Raw genomic sequence first — 16,977 nt, forward strand, 5'->3', positions numbered from 1 at the left:
GTGCGGAGTATGAAGGCTTACCAACTGTTGCAGTTTGTGTGCCTGTAGCGTCCCCGCTCTAACGCCCTTCCTCTCTTCTAGGACAAAGACCTTAAGCAGTACATGGATGACTGTGGGAACATCCTGAGCATGCAGAATGTCAAGGTGAGACTCCGCAGGCTGCCTGCTGGCCTGAGCACCTTCATCACCTGTCAAGAGTTTGTAGCTGCTGGTGTGGGTGCAAGAAGCATTGTCAGTGTGCCCCCTGGTGGAGAAGTGTAGACCCAAGGGGATAAGTAAAATGGGCTGCTGCAACCTTCTTTAAACATCCCTGTTTTTAGAGTATTTAATTAAAGAATTTCATTCATGATTGTGCATCTGCAATATATTACTTTGCTGAACACCACTGTTTTTTTTAACTCTTTATTTTAGAGTTTTTAGTTCATGGACAGAAAAAAAAACAACCCCAACTAAGCATACATATATATTTGGGTCCATATAATTTTACTTGATGTATTATGAAGTCTCGCACTTTTAAGTAAAGCGAGCTTAGGCTAAAGGTCATCTGTTCCATCGCATAGATAATACTGATGGTGCGGATCCATCGTTTGAGGCCTGGTGATTCTGGTTTTTGTGAATTTTTTTCTAATTGTTTTCTTCCTGGCTAACAGTAATTTCAGTTACCAGTCGCTTTTTTTTTGTTAACCACATCCTCATTAAGTAGACAGAAATACAAGACCTCAGTACTGTTGGTGATCTCGTATCAGCGCGTCGTATTTTGGCACATGACCAAAATGTGTGTGAGTGATTAGCCTCCAACTTCCCACACGCAGCAAGGCTCGATCACCACTATTTTATAATAACTTTATCAACACGATCATATGTACTGATCGAGAAAATCTCTTCCTTTAGATTTTCCTCTTCCAGATCCTGCGAGGCTTGGCCTACTGTCACAGGCGGAAAGTTCTCCACAGAGACCTGAAGCCCCAAAATCTGCTCATCAATGACAGAGGAGAACTAAAACTGGCTGACTTTGGTAAAAAATCAGTACATTACATTAAAATGTTTCTACAGAGCAAATTTTTTTTTTGGAGTATTCTAAATAGCTTCCTTTGTATGAATTTCATGACATTTTTCCAATATGTCCATATTTCTGCTCCACAGGCCTGGCGAGGGCGAAGTCTGTGCCCACTAAAACGTACTCTAACGAGGTGGTAACTCTTTGGTATCGGCCCCCTGACGTGCTGCTCGGCTCCTCCGAGTACTCCACACAGATCGACATGTGGTGAGTGGGCCTCGCTCGACGGGGGGGATTGCAACTATTAGGAAACGCTAACGATGCTCGTGGTTACTCTCTTATTTCCGTATGGCTGCACAGCGACGGCGCAGGCCGATGCGATCCTCTCAGATTGGTTTTCTGTCGTGAAATTGCCACTTCAGTGATTTGTGGAACGGGCAGAGGTGTCTGGAGCTCATTTCGTTTAGTTTGCGCCCTTATTAGCGCGCGGGTGTAAAGAGACTTTGCTGCTGATGGACACAGCCTCGCTGTTAAGACAATGCAGCTGTAAATGGTTTCTCCGATCTCCAATTGAGAGAAACATCAGGGTTGGTTTAGAGATGGAACACCTGTTGAGTCAGGCTGCTGTTTAAGCTTCAGTCAGACGCATCTTTGTGACCTTTCCCACCTGTTTGTGTCATTCTGTCAGGGGTGTGGGCTGTATATTCTATGAGATGGCTGCAGGCAGGCCGCTGTTCCCAGGCTCCACAGTGGAGGATGAGCTGCACCTCATCTTCAGGCTGCTAGGTGAGTGCTGCCCTCTGCTGACAGAGGAGCGTTCAGCCTTTTAACCAGAGCCTTTAATCGCATTAACCCTGGCATGTAGCCCCGTCCCCCCTCCGCGGCGCCATGAAAAAGCCCCATCCAGCTGACGCGGGCTCTAACAAGGTCTATTAAATGTCCCTCCACAGGCACTCCTACAGAAGACAGCTGGCCTGGAATATCCTCCATTGATGAGTTCAAGTCCTACAAGTTCCACAAGTACAAGGCACAGTCCCTCATTAATCATGCCCCCAGGTAAGCCTGATACTTTTTTCTCTCATTTTATCTTAATAACTTTACTTCTACACCAGATGCAACATGTCCCAGCTTAGGCTGTGTTGCTGCTGGTTGTTTCAGGTATTTATGGAGCAGTTATATAAACCTTACCGTTACCCCTCCATTCACCTCTCTTGCCTGGTTGTCTGATGACTGGAGGTGGAAAAGTGTTTCTTGTGACACAAATATAAGAGGAGAGCTTGTAAGCAGAGCTGTTTTAGCTTTTAGTTAGACATGAGTGTTGGAGGTTTGTGTAGTTAGGAGCGTGTGCTCTTTATCATTTCCTGTAAGGAAATCCTGTGGAATAGTTGACTCTGTTTGACTTCCTTAACACTCGCCTCTATCCATGAGTCAGCCCACCTTTACTGACCCCCCCCCCCCATCCCTCCTGTTCTTTTTTCCACCTCCAAACTCTTGTCCCACCCCTCCCCCACACCTACAGGTTGGACAATGATGGAATCGACCTGCTGATGTCATTCCTAAAGGTAAGTCTCGCAATATCTGCCAGGAATTAAAGAGACGCTAAAAACATGTGACACATTTTGCAGCTATGTCAGGACTGTGTATTTGGAAAGAAGCGCACGAAGGCGTGCCAACACATTCGCATGCGACCGCAGGCTGCTGAGCCAGTTCTTTTGTTGTTCTTTAATGGCTGAAACTTTTGTTGCCCTAAATTTCAGTATGAATCGAAGAAGAGGATCTCTGCTGATGAAGCAATGAGGCAGCCATACTTCAGGAGCCTGGGGCCACGTGTGCACACGCTGCCAGAGAGTGAGTAATGAAACGGTGATACAGTAATGCAGACTTGGCACCATCCGCTCAGTACAACTTGAAGGGTATTGCAGTGTACAGAGAGGATCACTTACAGCCTTGTAACAGAAACACTGTCTTCTTCTTCTGTTGCACTGACTGACTGTGTCTTTGGCAGCCGTATCCATATTCACACTGAAGGAGGTGCAGCTGCAGAGAGATCCCGGCTATCGGAACTCATCATACCCCGAATCAGGTGAGGAATAAAGAATCGAGAAGAGGGGAAGTGGGAAGCACAGAAACCGAGTGAGCGAAAAGAGACAAGTGCAAGCGTAGGTTTTTGTAGTACGGCCCACTCAATTGGCCAAATAGACACAGCTCATGGAGGAAGCTGAGATACTTTAACATAATTGCCACAATCTGCATAAACTCATTATGAGGATTAACTATATTAAACCGCCATAGTGCCACATGTATAATTAAACATGTGCTCGTAAATTTTGTTACATTCTACTTCCTGAAATTTCATGCTGTCCTTCAAAGACTGATGCTCACATGTAAATTAAAAAAACCAAACCACTGTATTTGTAAAATTTGTACACTGTAAACAACTAGTGCAAAGATCTATGAAGGATCATGAAATGTGAACACATACAGGCTAACAAAGGCTCAAGTTGTAGCCCACATTACACTTCCTGTTTATGACCGCAGAGCACCTGGAACCTGGCGATTTATACAACCAAAGCAGGGATGTCACGATAACGGTGATATTTAAAAATGAAATGTGTATACCATTGTTTATTCCTTCGTGGGCAAACCCACCGAACAGGTTAAATAGCAGTCACTGTGATAAGTAAGTTACTTTTTAACCTTGTTATTTGGATTGATTTACTCCAATTTGCTTATCAAATGGCCCGGAATAGTTGGAAAATGCAGATTTCTGTCATTTAAAATAGCTGAATCGATATTTAAAGACTTTATTTTTCTGTTTCCCATCAGGCAATGGAAAAAGCAGAAGACAAAGCATGCTGTTTTAAAATCTCTGGACTGGATACAGTTATTTGGGAACGATATACTGGCTGTACAGTCTTGCCGCTGGATCAGAACGCGGAGATGAGAGTTGGCGTGGAATGTCGTAGTCACCTTCAGTCCCCCTCCAGAATTTTTTTTTTTTTTTTTTGGCGAGGTGGGGGGGCTTTCCACGGTCTGACCCCGTCCCAAGTTTAGTCTGAAACTGGCTCCAGAGAGACATTTGTACACTGTACATCTATATTTATTGACAAGTGAATTTGCTGCTAAATCCAACTACTGTCTAGAATTCTAACAGGCTCAGTCACTTTAATGAGAACATGCAATGTGTATAGATTTTTTTGAAGTGGGTGATATATTTTTTTTGTCTTTTTTTTTTTTTTTTTTATTGGTCGTCGTTTCCATTTTCATACATTAAAACTCCACCTCGAAGCTCCTGGACGACGTGTGGGTGTGTGAGGCACACAGACGGAGGGAGGTTTCTGTAGCAGCTCAAAGGGGTTTCATATTCTTGTCTCTGTTGCCATGGTGCTGTACTCAGCTGCACAAATCACATGTGACCATTTACTCTGAAGGTTTTTCCGAGGCCAGCTTTGATATAATAACTAATCATTTTATCCCAGCCGAAGATTAATGTGAAATTTCTTTTTTGTTGTTGTTGTTGTTGACGACATTATGTTTTTGCACACAAAACTTGGTAGATCTGTGCATTTAAAACAAACAACTTGCTGGCATATCATTCCAGGGATGCTCCGGTCTCTGACGTGACCAATGAACAAATGCAGTAGAGAGAGGAGGGAAAGAGCAACACAGATTGTCAACTAGGGCATTACAGGAATAGTTACACCTACGAAATACACTGATCACCCTCCTGTCCTCGTTCTTTCTCCACTCTTACAAAGAGGAGCTGCAAAAATGAGCTCCCACTGTTGGAATCTGCAGTGCCCTGTTTGTGTATTGTCCATGGTTTACCTGTCTGCCATTCCCATCTCCCTCATCTGTAAAAGTAGATCTTTTTTTTTTTTCCTCCTCTGTCATTGTGGTGCATGCCTGCTCTTTTCTATGAGGAAGCACACAACAGCCACCGAACCCCTAATTCAGGAAGCGTTAGCTATAGTCCTGCCCTTATTTAACAGTGTTACAAGACATGTTTTGTATGATATTCTTTATTTGTGAATAATTTTTGTTGGTGTGGGATTTCATTGCAGATGCCCTCCCATATTTCAGTTTTTTTTCCAGAGTAAAGAAAAATTAAATCTAAAGGTTTAAAACCAAAAGTGTTTGTTTTTGTTTGTTTCAGCTGCTCTACAAAGTTTCAACTCTGTTTAAGCATTCAATGCTTTGTTTATTGAAAATGACATTCTTCACAATACAAAAAAAAAATATACAGAATACATATTGTATTACCAAGTCCAGTATAAAAAAACCCAAAAAAAAACAAGAACGTAAGTGTTACAAGGTTTTCATTCATTTGAAATCTCGTCTTCATTAAAAGATTTTGAAATAAAGTGAAAACAAAAACAGGACAACAAGGCACAGCCGGTACTATCTGAGAAGCATAGTGCATACGTTACATACAATACCACGTTAAGTGAAACGATCAGTTTCACATTGTTAACAAGTAGACTTGTTTCTTTTTTTATTTTCTTTTTTCTAAAGATTAAAAGAACCAGGCTCTGCGCAGGCTGAGCGGCTGGTTAGCCTTTCGCAGCTGCGCTTCTGTCCGTCGCGGACAGGCTGGTGTAGAAACGTGCTGTTCTTTATCATAAAGAGGCCAGATGTCTCTGAGACATCGTGGCGTATGGCTTTTACCAAGTGCTTTCAACCACTCAGAATCTGAAGCAAGTCAAGTGCAAAAAAAAAGAGAAAAAAAAAAAGGTGAGGTCACATAACTGTCTCTGCTTTTCTGAGACAAAATCTGACATCATGAATAAGAGATCGCTGCTGCTGCTGCTGCTGCTGATTATTATGATGAGAAACTTTCAACAAGAGAACGATGAATTTGCGGCATTTTCCACAGATCCTGGATCAGGATTTGTGAGTGGTGGGAGACAGGAGCAGGGAGGAGGGTGTTCCTTCCAGGTTTGGCAGGGGGACAGGCATGTGTCCGTTGATTAGGCTGGGGAACTGCAGAGGAAGAGAAAGGGACAGAGTTAGTGGGGAGGGGATGGAGTCTCTATGAAAACCGCTTTCCGGTAAGGAACTGTTGCATTGTCACTGCTCTGGTTTCCTGTTTTGTTTTTTGTTTTTTTAATTCATTGTGCCGCTTCCTTCTTGTCTCTCTCCCCTCCAACTCTACAACAGAAGTCGTCTTATTTACGCACAATGAATCCGGTATAATGTGTGTGTGTGTGTTTCATAAATGAGGAGCAGCTCTCAAACCAGTCCACCCTGTTCAGACTGGCTCCCCTGGGCTCAAACAGGAAGTATTCACAGGATTTCCTCTCCCTCTCACAAGCTCTGAAACAGGACACCTCTGCAGGACCTGCTTACTGAGTCTCAACTAGTTTCACAACCCTTTGTGACTGCTGCTTTGCAAATAACACTCACACACACACAAAAAAAGTTTTCTTGCTTCCTGTTAGCTTCCTGGTAAATACTTGCATAACATTTGGGCAGCATTAGAAATCATTTAATAAAAAGTTTGGTTCACCTAGCTCACATAATCGCCCTCTCTAAAAGCTTTTCCTGCCCTGGTCTTCTGCTCTCTTTTCTTTTATCAACCGCTGGAAACAATGAGGCTTTTGCAGAAGCACTAATTTGGCCCCAGCAGCCTCTCCAACTTCCTCCTCTGCTTAAAGCGCTACCAGTAAATAATCCTTTGAGTACACCCTCTATTCTCATCTCCTGCTATTTTTGTCCCTCTGTCTTCCGCTACACCTGTATGTGTTTCTTACCTGAAAGAGGGAGCTGTGGCCCTGCAGCCGGGCGGGGCTGAGCGGAGCGACTGGGCTCAGGCTGCTCCAGAAGTGGATGCCTGACAACAGCGGACTGTGAGCCAGCAGCAAACCCGAGGGAGTCTGACGGGTGGGGGGAAAAACACACAGGGAGGGAGGCTTTATATAAATGAGAGAAACTAGTGGGGACAAAATTAAAAACAAAACTCACAACCAGCGGATTGAGAATGTTGCTCTGAGGGTTTTGCTAATGCACAACATGCTGAAAATGGTGAACGGACATGTATCAGCGTTTGGAAAAACAAACTGACGAAGCAGGAAGGAAGTCTGTGGTTTCTACTCCCGAATACAGGGGTGATGTGAGGGGGGGGGGGGGGGGCAGTGGTCGTCAAGCACTTGGAACTAGAGAGAAAACATATGAAATCAATTTCTCCCTCCCTCCCTCCTTCCGTCTCCCCTAGTCTTCTCCCCCCCTCCTCCCCTACTTTCCCCTGTGTCACCTCAGAGAAGTGAGCCAGTGTTGCGAGGGGACCCAGCCCTGCTGCTCGAGTATTAACGGAATTATTGGAGCATATGGCATCGCTTAGGGCCTCTTCCCCTCCTCTCGCAGGTTGGACTCACCGAAGATTTGCGTAAATCGCTCGCTCTCCTCTGATCTCATCGTACGCAGCCCTTGTCAGCGGGCGGTGTGAGCGTAGCTCCGAAGTCTTCCTCGACGCACGGACGAACCCCTCTCTGATGTGGCGCTCGTTTTTTCTCTCCCTTTGTAACAATTCCAGTACAAACACGCGATTAACTAAATTAGATGATGAAACTCAAGTTGGTGCTTGTGCCGGAGCCGTGGGCCGTTTTGATCTTTTGGTATAATCCCAAAATGCTGTAGCTCGATGAATTTGGCTCTAAACTTGTGGCAGAAAATAAAATTTGAAAAAAACAAACAAAAAAAACAATGGCTCCACAGGCAGACGAAAGCAAAACATTACTGCCACACAGAAATGCGGCACTTGGTCTAAACATCACACAAATATTTTAATGATGTTTTAAACTGCGCAAAAACCTTTTTTGAAGGCACGACTAAATATAGAAAGCGCTATAAGGGGCTTTGGGGACGCTGATGTCATACTCTGGTGTTCAATCATCAGCCACAGTACCGCTCAGGGGGGACGGCACTGATGGCATCACGGGCAGAAATATCGTCTTTCTGAGATTGATTATTATCAGACTCTGTATCGTTCAGCTGTGGTCTGGCAGGGAGTGAGATTACTGGGTTTGTGTTAAATCACAAAGAGGGGAAAAAAGGGAGCGACTGAGTGCTCGTGAGAAGGGAAAGTTGTAGCAAGATGAAGAGTGCAATCCTAGGTGTGAGTGAAGTGTTAGATCTTAAATTAGGGATCAAATCGTATTTAATCCAATGTGATGGCAAAATGCTGGAAAGCACCTTGACACTCAATGAATGAGTCACTAGTCCTCAAAGTGCTCACATAATCACAGTTGAGACTCAACATATGACTCATGTCTAGAAATGAGGGAGGAACTAGTGTCATTGTAGCATCTGTAGAGTTCTGCTGCTCAGCTCACCTGTGCAGTGAAGAAGGCCGGAGTGAGTGACCCAGACGGCAGCGCCGGGCTGTTGAGTGCGATGGAGCCGATGTCGCTCCCTGCCAGCAGCAGGGGCGGTGCTGAAATCTCCAGAGCTTTAGGCTTTTTGCTTTTTGGGGGGAGTCCATCTCCGTGGTTAGCGCTACTGTTAAGAGAACTGCTTCTGCCACCGCCGCTGCTGCTCCTCTTTTCAGGAGGCTGCAGGGCTCGCCCTCTGTGCCCGGAGGACAGATTGAGGGGTTGAGCGCTTTGGTCAGAGTCCTCCTGCTCCTCCTCCTCAGCAGCGGGGCTCCGGCCGCGCTGAGTGTGAGGAGAGGACGGGGAGGGGGAATGAGAGGCGAGTTTAGATGGCCCCGGTGAGACATAGGACTCGGGCTTGGCTGAGGGAGGAGAGCTCCTCTCGTTGGCGTTGGTGCCGAAGCGGATGACGGAGCGCTGCTCCTCCTGACGCTCCTGCAGGGCACGGAGGAGTTCGGGCTGCTTCTGCAGGGAGCTGATGCTGAATGACGAGTAGAGACCCGAGTGGAGGTAGTCATTCCGACACTGCTGTGCCCCCAAGGCTGCCAGGGTCCTCCTCTGGGCCTCCTCCTCAGCTTCCTCCTCCTCCTCCTCCACTTCCAGCTCCTGGGCCTCTTGTTCTTGAAGGGGAAGCCTTCCCGAAGCCAGGCCCATCTCCACCGCCTGCGGGTCCATCTTAAGGATCTCAGGGAAGGACACAAACTTATAAACAAACTTCTGGCCAATCACCTTCTTGATGATGTTCTGCAAAACATGCAAACACAATTCACCGCGATAAGATCATTATGAAAAACAAACCAGGTACACACATAGAATATCAGAGGAGTGTTTGGGGCCACACTAAAGTAGTGCTTTGTTACATCACAGTCAGATCTGTGTGTGCGCTTTACAAGAAAGAGGAAGCAGAAGTGTCTATCAGGGGATTTTGTGAGTCTAAAGGGAAGAACAGAGAATGTGTCGTGGCGTCACACTCCTCTCCCGGCTAACCTATCACAGCAGCTGCGGTCACACAATTAGCTGTGCTATTATGGAGAGGCAACTAGAATCACTTTAATTAACCTTGTCGTAGTAGTAGCGCAGGGCTCTGCTCAGCTTGTCGTAGTTCATGTTGGTCTTGTTCTTGCGCAGCCCCCACAGCTTGGCCACTTCCTCCGACTTGAGGAGCTTGAACTCGCCGTCTGTGGACGTCCAGCATATCAAGTGCTTGTGACTCTGATCGAGCAGCAGCTGCAGCAAGAACTGCCACAGAGTGATGGCACTGTCCATTCCTGCAGCGAGACGCACAAATGATTAGGTCAGCGTGTGGAGAGTAGCACCAAACATGCTAACAGATGCGAGCCGTTACTGAAAAAGCACCCAAATTACTGGCGTGTGTAACACCTGCCTGGTGCCACAGTGACAGAATAAGCACACAAATTAAAGCTTTGGAGGGGAACAAGGCAAGTCCCTCTTTACACTTTACTTTAGGTCCATTTATAACTTGTTTATAACAAAACAACCCAACATTTCATCTAAATATAATCCCTTTATCCCCCCCGCCCCTTCTCAGTTCTGCCTTGCCACTGTGTTTTATTGCACACAGACTAAATGAAGTTACTGGCTAAAGAGGGGCCGATCTGTTTGAGCTCCAACATGTGGTGCAAGAAAGAGCAGACCGCCAATGAATAGAACAGTGTGTGTCAAGAGTGTAGTGTAATGTAACAGCAGCAGGAGCCACAGGAGAGAAAAAAATAAGGGAGGGGGGGGCTAACAACAGCTCAAGCCAGAAATATGCTGCGGTTCAACCTGGCCCTCTCTCCAGAGGAAGTACGACGGGCCCGGGGTGGGTTATTCCTTTAATAGAGGAATGTGCAGCCTCGGAGCTCCTGTCTGCCTGCCTGCTAGGAGCTCATATGCTAGTAACGGCAGTGGGGGTTTCTGTCCCCACAGCTCTGACGAGAGCGGAGCTCGAATGACTGCTTGATTTCAAAATACAAAAATTAAATCACATGACTACTAAGAAACTGACAATAAAGCAGATGATGTGTTAAGTCATAGTTCAAGTAACAAAGGCCAGAATTTTACTGTAAGGTGATGCGCTGCTATTCTCGGTAGTTGTGTCACTCTGAATAGTGCGTTTATCTGATAACATGGTGAGACATCACCTTAGGAGAAACTGGTGGCCATTTTTATTTATTTTTTTATTTTTATGTGATTGATGACGAATGATTTTCAGTACGTTAGTTTTAATCTCACTCATGTTTATATCGCTACTCTCGTTTACATGATTTGGATTTTTTTTTTTTTTTTTGGCCAAAATTTCAAAGAATGAGATTAGCTTCCGTTAAAAAAAAAACCCCTCTGAGACGAAAGTGTTGTTGGTTCTTTGTGATGTCATGAAGGTCTAACTATTAAAACAGAACTTTCACCCAACTCAAGTTCAAATCTTTTGTTTGTGCGGAGAAGCCAAGAAAGAAGAAGAAAGTTAAAAAAAAAAACACAAGGAGGTTAAATGGCTTGTTTTAGGTGGAGAATGAACAGAGGAGTCCAGTATGCAACAAATAACTGTGAATGATGTAAAGCTTCTTTTTTGGAGATGATTACAGCAGACCTTTGACATAATACAGTCTGAATACTGATGGAAAGGACTGTGCTCTCATTTCATTATCGTGTCTTCCTCCCATCACCCCCCGACCGGTCACGGGAGATGGCTGTCCTTACCTGAGCATGGTTGTGCCGGAGGTTTGTTCCTGCTAAAAGGGAGTTTTTCCTCCCCACTGTCGCCAAGCACTTGTTCAAATGGGGTGGTTTGTTTGTTGGGGGTTTCGCTCTGTACTTTACAATATAAAGCATCTTAAGATGACTGCTGTTGTGATTTGGTGCTATATGAATGAAATTGAAATGACAAGCCACTAAAGAAAACTGAGATTATGGAGAAGATTTTCAACCGCTGCTTATCTTTGTCCAGAAAGGACGGGCAGAGAGAGAGGGCTGAACTAATTTCCGACACAAGCCATCCCCTGAGTTTTCTATCTGCCATGTGAAACTACAAACCTGTCAAAGTCAGGACTTCCTCCTATTCTACTTCCAAGGACAAATGGCGAGGAGAGGGGATCCCACAGCAGGGGAGTGCTTCCCTGATCCTGCCACACTTCCCACAAAATTCCCAGAGGGATAAGGGTCAAAAGAGCACGTCATTGTCCCCTTTTTCACAGCTCCACCCGTTAACCCACTCTACACCCAGCCTTCAATTCGACTTTAGAAAGTAAAGCTTTCCGCTTGCAGCAAGGGGCCACTGAGCAGGCAGATCTGCAATTTAGGACAGTGTGACTTTGAAAATTCCGCTTTGCGAGATGCTCTAAGCATGCTGCTGCTGCAGCAGGTCAGACCTCAGTAGTAGCTTCATAGAGTATAACCTATTAAATATAGTACAACTAACCCACTACAGGAAAAAACAACAGAGAGTTAAACCTAGCAAAACAGAAATTAAAAAGCCCACATCTCAGCTCTGCAGCGAGGCAACAAGTCACTGTGAGAACCGCAAATGAAATAGTGCTAGGAGTCTTTCTAAGAATATCTGGGGGATATTGTGGTGGTTTTGGTCGGGGCACGACGAGCCCTGTTGCGGGATGCTCGCCCCGAGAAGTCTCGCGTGTGCACAAAGCCATCCAGTGTGTTGGCTGAACGGAAACTCCTAATGAGATTAGATGGTGTATGCAGACATTACTTAGCCATGACTAAATCTGCTCTCTTCCTGTTCACTGGCGGTGGAAAATTCAACAGGGGGACCCGCAAGAAAAAAGCATCTGAAAACAGGTTTTAATGACTCTGAGGCTATTTTTCTGTTGTTGTTTTTTTCCACTGCTTTTTCATTTGCCTCTCCCTTTTCTTTTTCTTTGCTCAGTTGCAAAGTTACACTCACTTTTACGCACGGAGGTCTGAATCACTACACTGCCCCACTGACTCATTTTCAAGATGTTGCTCGCACCGGAAGACGATACATTTCTGTCTGACCCCAAATCTGTGCCATTCTTGTGTAGAAACTTAGAAACCAGCTCGACCTTAAGACTTTAAGCTGAAGCAGAAAACAAAAAACCAAACGTGTTTACAGCCAAGACAATTAACTGAAACGCAATTACGGCCGCTCGCCCGACTCGGCATGCGTTATTTCTCTCTCTCACACACACAAGCCACCAATCAGGCAACAAAGCGCTGTTCACGGAAAGACGCCCGCTTATTTTTGACCTTACCTGCGATCTCCGGCTCGGTCTGGTCCCTCCGAAAAAGTTTACGGCGACGCTTGTGTGATTCCTTGTTTTTCCATGCTTACTTCTGGTCTACAGGAGTTGTGCTGGACTGAAATAGGATCCTGTGCTTTTTCTTTTTCTGAGCAGGAAGTTGGAGCAGGCAGACACAGAGCCGGCTGACTTCCTCTCCCCTACGATTCCCCAGGCAGTTTGCCGTCTGTGTAAACACACTTTTCCTCCCCTCCTCTTTCTCCACTGCTTGCCCGCTGACGGTCAGCAGTAGGCCTATACTGTGTCGGCACACATGGTGATGCAGAGACTCCTACATCTCGTAAACTGACATCATCGGTCTGCAGACTGTGATGCGTTCAGGCACGCCTCGTTAGCAGGCCAGAAGTCCTCCCCCAATCAATACTGCTGAATATGCCTTGCTGATACACCGCATTATAATTGACTATATTTGCATCTGAATAGGGACACACTTTCTTTTTACATCACATCATTTGGAACTCATACATTTTAGACATATTTCTGGTTATTTGATTTCAGAAACAGATAGAAAAGGCAAAATTGGAACCTGTGCAACAAAAAGGAAATGAAGCAGGAATGCATATGTGTATATTTTGGAAGATGCATGGGACATGAGCCTCCTAATTTTAAGAAGAGACTACTGAGTGACACACATTATAACACTATTCAGCGAGGCGACAATGTCTCAGACAGTGATGAGTGTTTTATCTTCCGTAATAGGTCTTTTTTTAACTTCTAAAATGTGAATTATGTGTTCACCGGACCTCTTAAGGCAAACACAATTAACCATCCATGACCTCAAACACTCAACCTGGGGCTTAGAAGGAGGCTGGAGTCTATCCCAGCTGTCAGAGGACGAGAGGCACCGCACACACACTCACATCCGCACCTACTGCCAGTTTAGAATGACTAGTTCCTGGAGCACTTCGAGAGCACAAAGAAAAGGCATCCTGCATGTTTGTACTAGGAAACTTTGCGCTTTGAGTCATCTGCAAACCCAATTATCCTCACCACAAATAAATATAGCATTGTGATCTCAGTCAGCATTAGCGTGTCTCTGCTGATGCAGTGCACAATGAGGCGGAGGAGGTCTGACAGTGAGACAGGTTTTCTGTCTAAAAGCCAAGCAAGTTGTGAAACACTGTTTTGGGGGTTTATTTATGTTTGACAAATTTAAATACAGTTAAATATCTTTATCACTGAAATGTACTTGTGATGCTTTTACATTTCACATAGCCTCATATCAGTCTGAACTGCTTAAACTCCTTAGAGTGTGGGAAGGTGTGATTTTGTTAAGGCCTAACATTATCTTAAAATGATGAGGTTGTTTAACCTGAGAGTGGAGTGTCGCATGTCTACTCTGCTGACTGTCCTCGGCCTTTGGCGCACTATGTCTCCAGCCACAGACATAAAACACAATTAGGCAGAATGGTGATGTCCATCTCAACCACTGGATTCAAGATGGTGTAGCAACATGGCAGTTTACAAGCCGTCCATGCTCCTGTGGATTTTTAGTGGATTAATTCTAAGTTTAAGATCCCTTTGTTGGAAGATGCAATTACCCATTAATCATGCAATTACCCACTAATCAGTGTATATCTACAACTACAATATTCTTTTTCCTATTAAATAAAAAAAAAAAAGACTGTCCTTTGTACCTTTAAACCAATTACACTGCACTGATTAAATCTGACTGTGCAATAAATGTTTGTTGGTAATAATGTTTTCCTAAAAGCCTGGATGGTTGTTTATTTGTGTTTGCTTTGTGATGAAAGACAGAAAAAAAATCTGACTGATGTACTGATGTGGCTCCTGTAATCATTTTTAAGTACTTTTACAGGGCTCCTGAGGTTTATCATTGCATGTAGTTGATCCTTGCAAACTTATAGCAACTTTCGGAGCTACTGGATATTGATGGTGTTGCATCAGTTTGAAATTAAATACATTAAGTTAAAATGATTTTGACCTCTCGACATATTGAGCTGCTGCCACTTGAAGCTTGGCCTTGTAGATAAGTGGCCTTTTTGACTCCCATAGAAAAAAGGAGAAATAATTGTTGGTCTAATAACTGTTGAAAAAGTAAAGCAGAGGTTACAGCCTGCATTAGAGTGTCCGTTTTTGCAAGAACTGAATCCAATTACATTAAATTGTGAGGTTTTGTTGTAATGTGAAAGAACTTGTGAAGATATAGCTGGCATTTTATTCAGTAGCTGATTAGCTGTCTGGCTGCTATGGCACTGAACACCTCTTTTAATATCTAACAAGTGAAGGCAGCAGGGTACAAAGGTTCTGCTTTAATTCCTTTAATCTGTGACTGCGCTCTAAGAACTGAGCATGTCATAAAATGAAGCAGCTAAAAACTTGATCTCAGTGTTAAACCATCACTGATTGCACTATTACACTTTAAGTTTTAAAAAAAAGTCTACCTCTCCACTATGGGGCGCCGTTTGTAAAGTGAAACATGCTGAAATTAACGGCAACATTTTTCCACATTTAGCTCAAAACCTTACAAAAACATGTTTGTTCGAGTCATTTTTTTTTTACAACATTTAGTAAAATATTTGTAACTTTTCATATTTAAAACACAATTTTAAATGTTAAATCTAAATGTTAAATCTAAATATTAAATTTAAATCTAAATCCAAATGTTAAATCTAAATGTTAAATGTTAAATCTAAATGTTAAATCTAAATATTAAATTTAAATCTAAATCCAAATGTTAAATCTAAATGTTAAATGTTAAATCTAAATATTATATTTAACTCTAAATGGTAAATGTTAAATCTAAATATTATATTTAAATCTAAATCTAAATGTTAAATCTAAATATTATATTCTACATGTTAAATTTAAATGTTACAGAGAACTGAATATTTAGCTAACATGCAAATTTAATGTACGGCTCAACGGAAATACAAAAAATAAAAGCTTTACGAAAACCTTCGGTGCAAAAGTGTGCCGGTAGTGGTCAGATTGTATCTGCTCTCCCCTGATGGTCACTTCTCACCGCCATGAGCTGCTTCACTTCTTGTCTACCAGCACGTCCAGCGATTTAGCTGAAAACATCGGAAGATCCCTTTTGTCGGCCATCCAAAGGTTCAGCAGTAGTGGACTCTCGGCAGCTGCTGGCTCCACTTCACAATCGCTGCAGCACATGTCCAGCCAAATCGCTGGACATGCTGGTAGGAAAGAAATGAAGCAGCTCATGGCGGTGAGAAGTGACCATCATGGGAGAGCAGACACAATCTGACCACTACCGGCACACTTTTGCACCGGAGTATGTCTGTGAAGGTTCTCAGTCATCCAGGTCATCGTAGTCTAAGGAGCTTGGAAAGAAAAGCGTCTGGACTTCTTTGAGTTGCTTGAAGACGTTTCACCTCTCATCCGAGAAGCTTCTTCAGTTCTAAGGTCAAATGGTGGAGAGTCCCAGATTTAAACCCAGTGGGAGTTTCCCCCCAAAGAGGGACAAAGGACCCCCTAATGATCCTCTACTTAATCACATGAGCCAAGGTGTGAAAGCGGGTGTGGGTCACAATCAGCCAGGGTTTCGGGTGAGCTCATTGTGAAACCTGGCCCCACCCTATCATGTGATTTCCTGAGGTCAGGTGGCCCAGGGTGTGAGTGGGCGTTAAGGTGTCTGGGAAGGGATCGCAAAACTGGATTATAGATGGCAGACAGCTGGTGTCATAAACCACCGCCTCTGTTCAAAGATGGTCGCTCACAGTGGACATAGATGGCTTCTTTCACTCCTCTTTCAAACCATCTGTCCTCTCTGTCCAAAATGTGAACGTTGGCATCCTCGAAAGAGTGACCATTGTCCTTTAGATGCAGATGAACTGCTGAGTCTTGTCCCGTGGAGGTGGCTCTTCTATGTTGTGCCATGCGCTTGTGAAATGGCTGTTTGGTCTCTCCAATGTAGAGGTCTGGGCATTCCTTGCTGCACTGTACAGCATACACCACATTGTTAACTTTGTGTTTAGGAGTTTTGTCTTTCAGGTGAACCAGTTTCTGTCTGAGCGTGTTGCTGGGTCTGAAGTACACCGGGATGCCGTGCTTGGAGAAAACTCTCCTGAGTTTCTCTGATACACCGGCTACATAAGGGATGACAATGTTGTTGCGTCTGTCTTTCTTATCCTCCCTCGCTGGTGTCTGATCTTCTTTTCTTTGCCTCTTTGCTGACTTTATAAACGCCCAATTAGGATAACCAGTTTTCCAGTGCTTCCTTTACATGTGTGTGTTCCTTCTTTTTCCCTTCAGGCTTAGAGGGAACATGTTCTGCCCGGTTGTGTAGGGTCCTAATTACTCCAAGTTTGTGTTCCAGAGGGTGAAGGGAGTCAAACAGGAGGTACTGGTC

The 16,977-nt window shown here is 44.2% G+C and overlaps 2 protein-coding genes across 3 annotated transcripts in view; one reads left to right on the forward strand and one right to left on the reverse strand.

The window, feature by feature from the left end:
* Positions 1 to 5,130, forward strand: part of LOC113026555 (cyclin-dependent kinase 17-like) — a 37,364-nt gene extending 32,234 nt beyond the window's left edge. For both annotated transcript variants that reach the window (XM_026175471.2, XM_026175472.2), the window contains exons 9-17: positions 82 to 144; positions 892 to 1,015; positions 1,144 to 1,264; positions 1,686 to 1,783; positions 1,948 to 2,053; positions 2,517 to 2,559; positions 2,755 to 2,845; positions 3,003 to 3,080; positions 3,824 to 5,130. In XM_026175471.2, the coding sequence (XP_026031256.1) occupies positions 82 to 144; positions 892 to 1,015; positions 1,144 to 1,264; positions 1,686 to 1,783; positions 1,948 to 2,053; positions 2,517 to 2,559; positions 2,755 to 2,845; positions 3,003 to 3,080; positions 3,824 to 3,861 (762 nt within the window). In that variant the 3' untranslated portion in view covers positions 3,862 to 5,130. The remainder of the gene's footprint in view (positions 1 to 81; positions 145 to 891; positions 1,016 to 1,143; positions 1,265 to 1,685; positions 1,784 to 1,947; positions 2,054 to 2,516; positions 2,560 to 2,754; positions 2,846 to 3,002; positions 3,081 to 3,823) is intronic.
* A 47-nt stretch (positions 5,131 to 5,177) lies between these two features.
* On the reverse strand, positions 5,178 to 12,974 carry LOC113026554 (ETS transcription factor ELK3). The gene is made up of 5 exons (XM_026175469.2): positions 12,597 to 12,974; positions 9,427 to 9,635; positions 8,329 to 9,111; positions 6,751 to 6,873; positions 5,178 to 5,980 (listed from the first exon to the last, which is right to left on the reverse strand). Exons 2-5 carry the CDS (start codon positions 9,631 to 9,633, stop codon positions 5,882 to 5,884), a joined length of 1,212 nt encoding a protein of 403 aa, XP_026031254.1. The 5' UTR covers positions 9,634 to 9,635; positions 12,597 to 12,974; the 3' UTR covers positions 5,178 to 5,881.
* Positions 12,975 to 16,977: the final 4,003 nt, after the last annotated feature.

Source organism: Astatotilapia calliptera, chromosome 7 (genome assembly GCF_964374335.1).
Source record: "Astatotilapia calliptera chromosome 7, fAstCal68.1, whole genome shotgun sequence".
NCBI classification, from domain to species: domain Eukaryota; kingdom Metazoa; phylum Chordata; class Actinopteri; order Cichliformes; family Cichlidae; genus Astatotilapia; species Astatotilapia calliptera.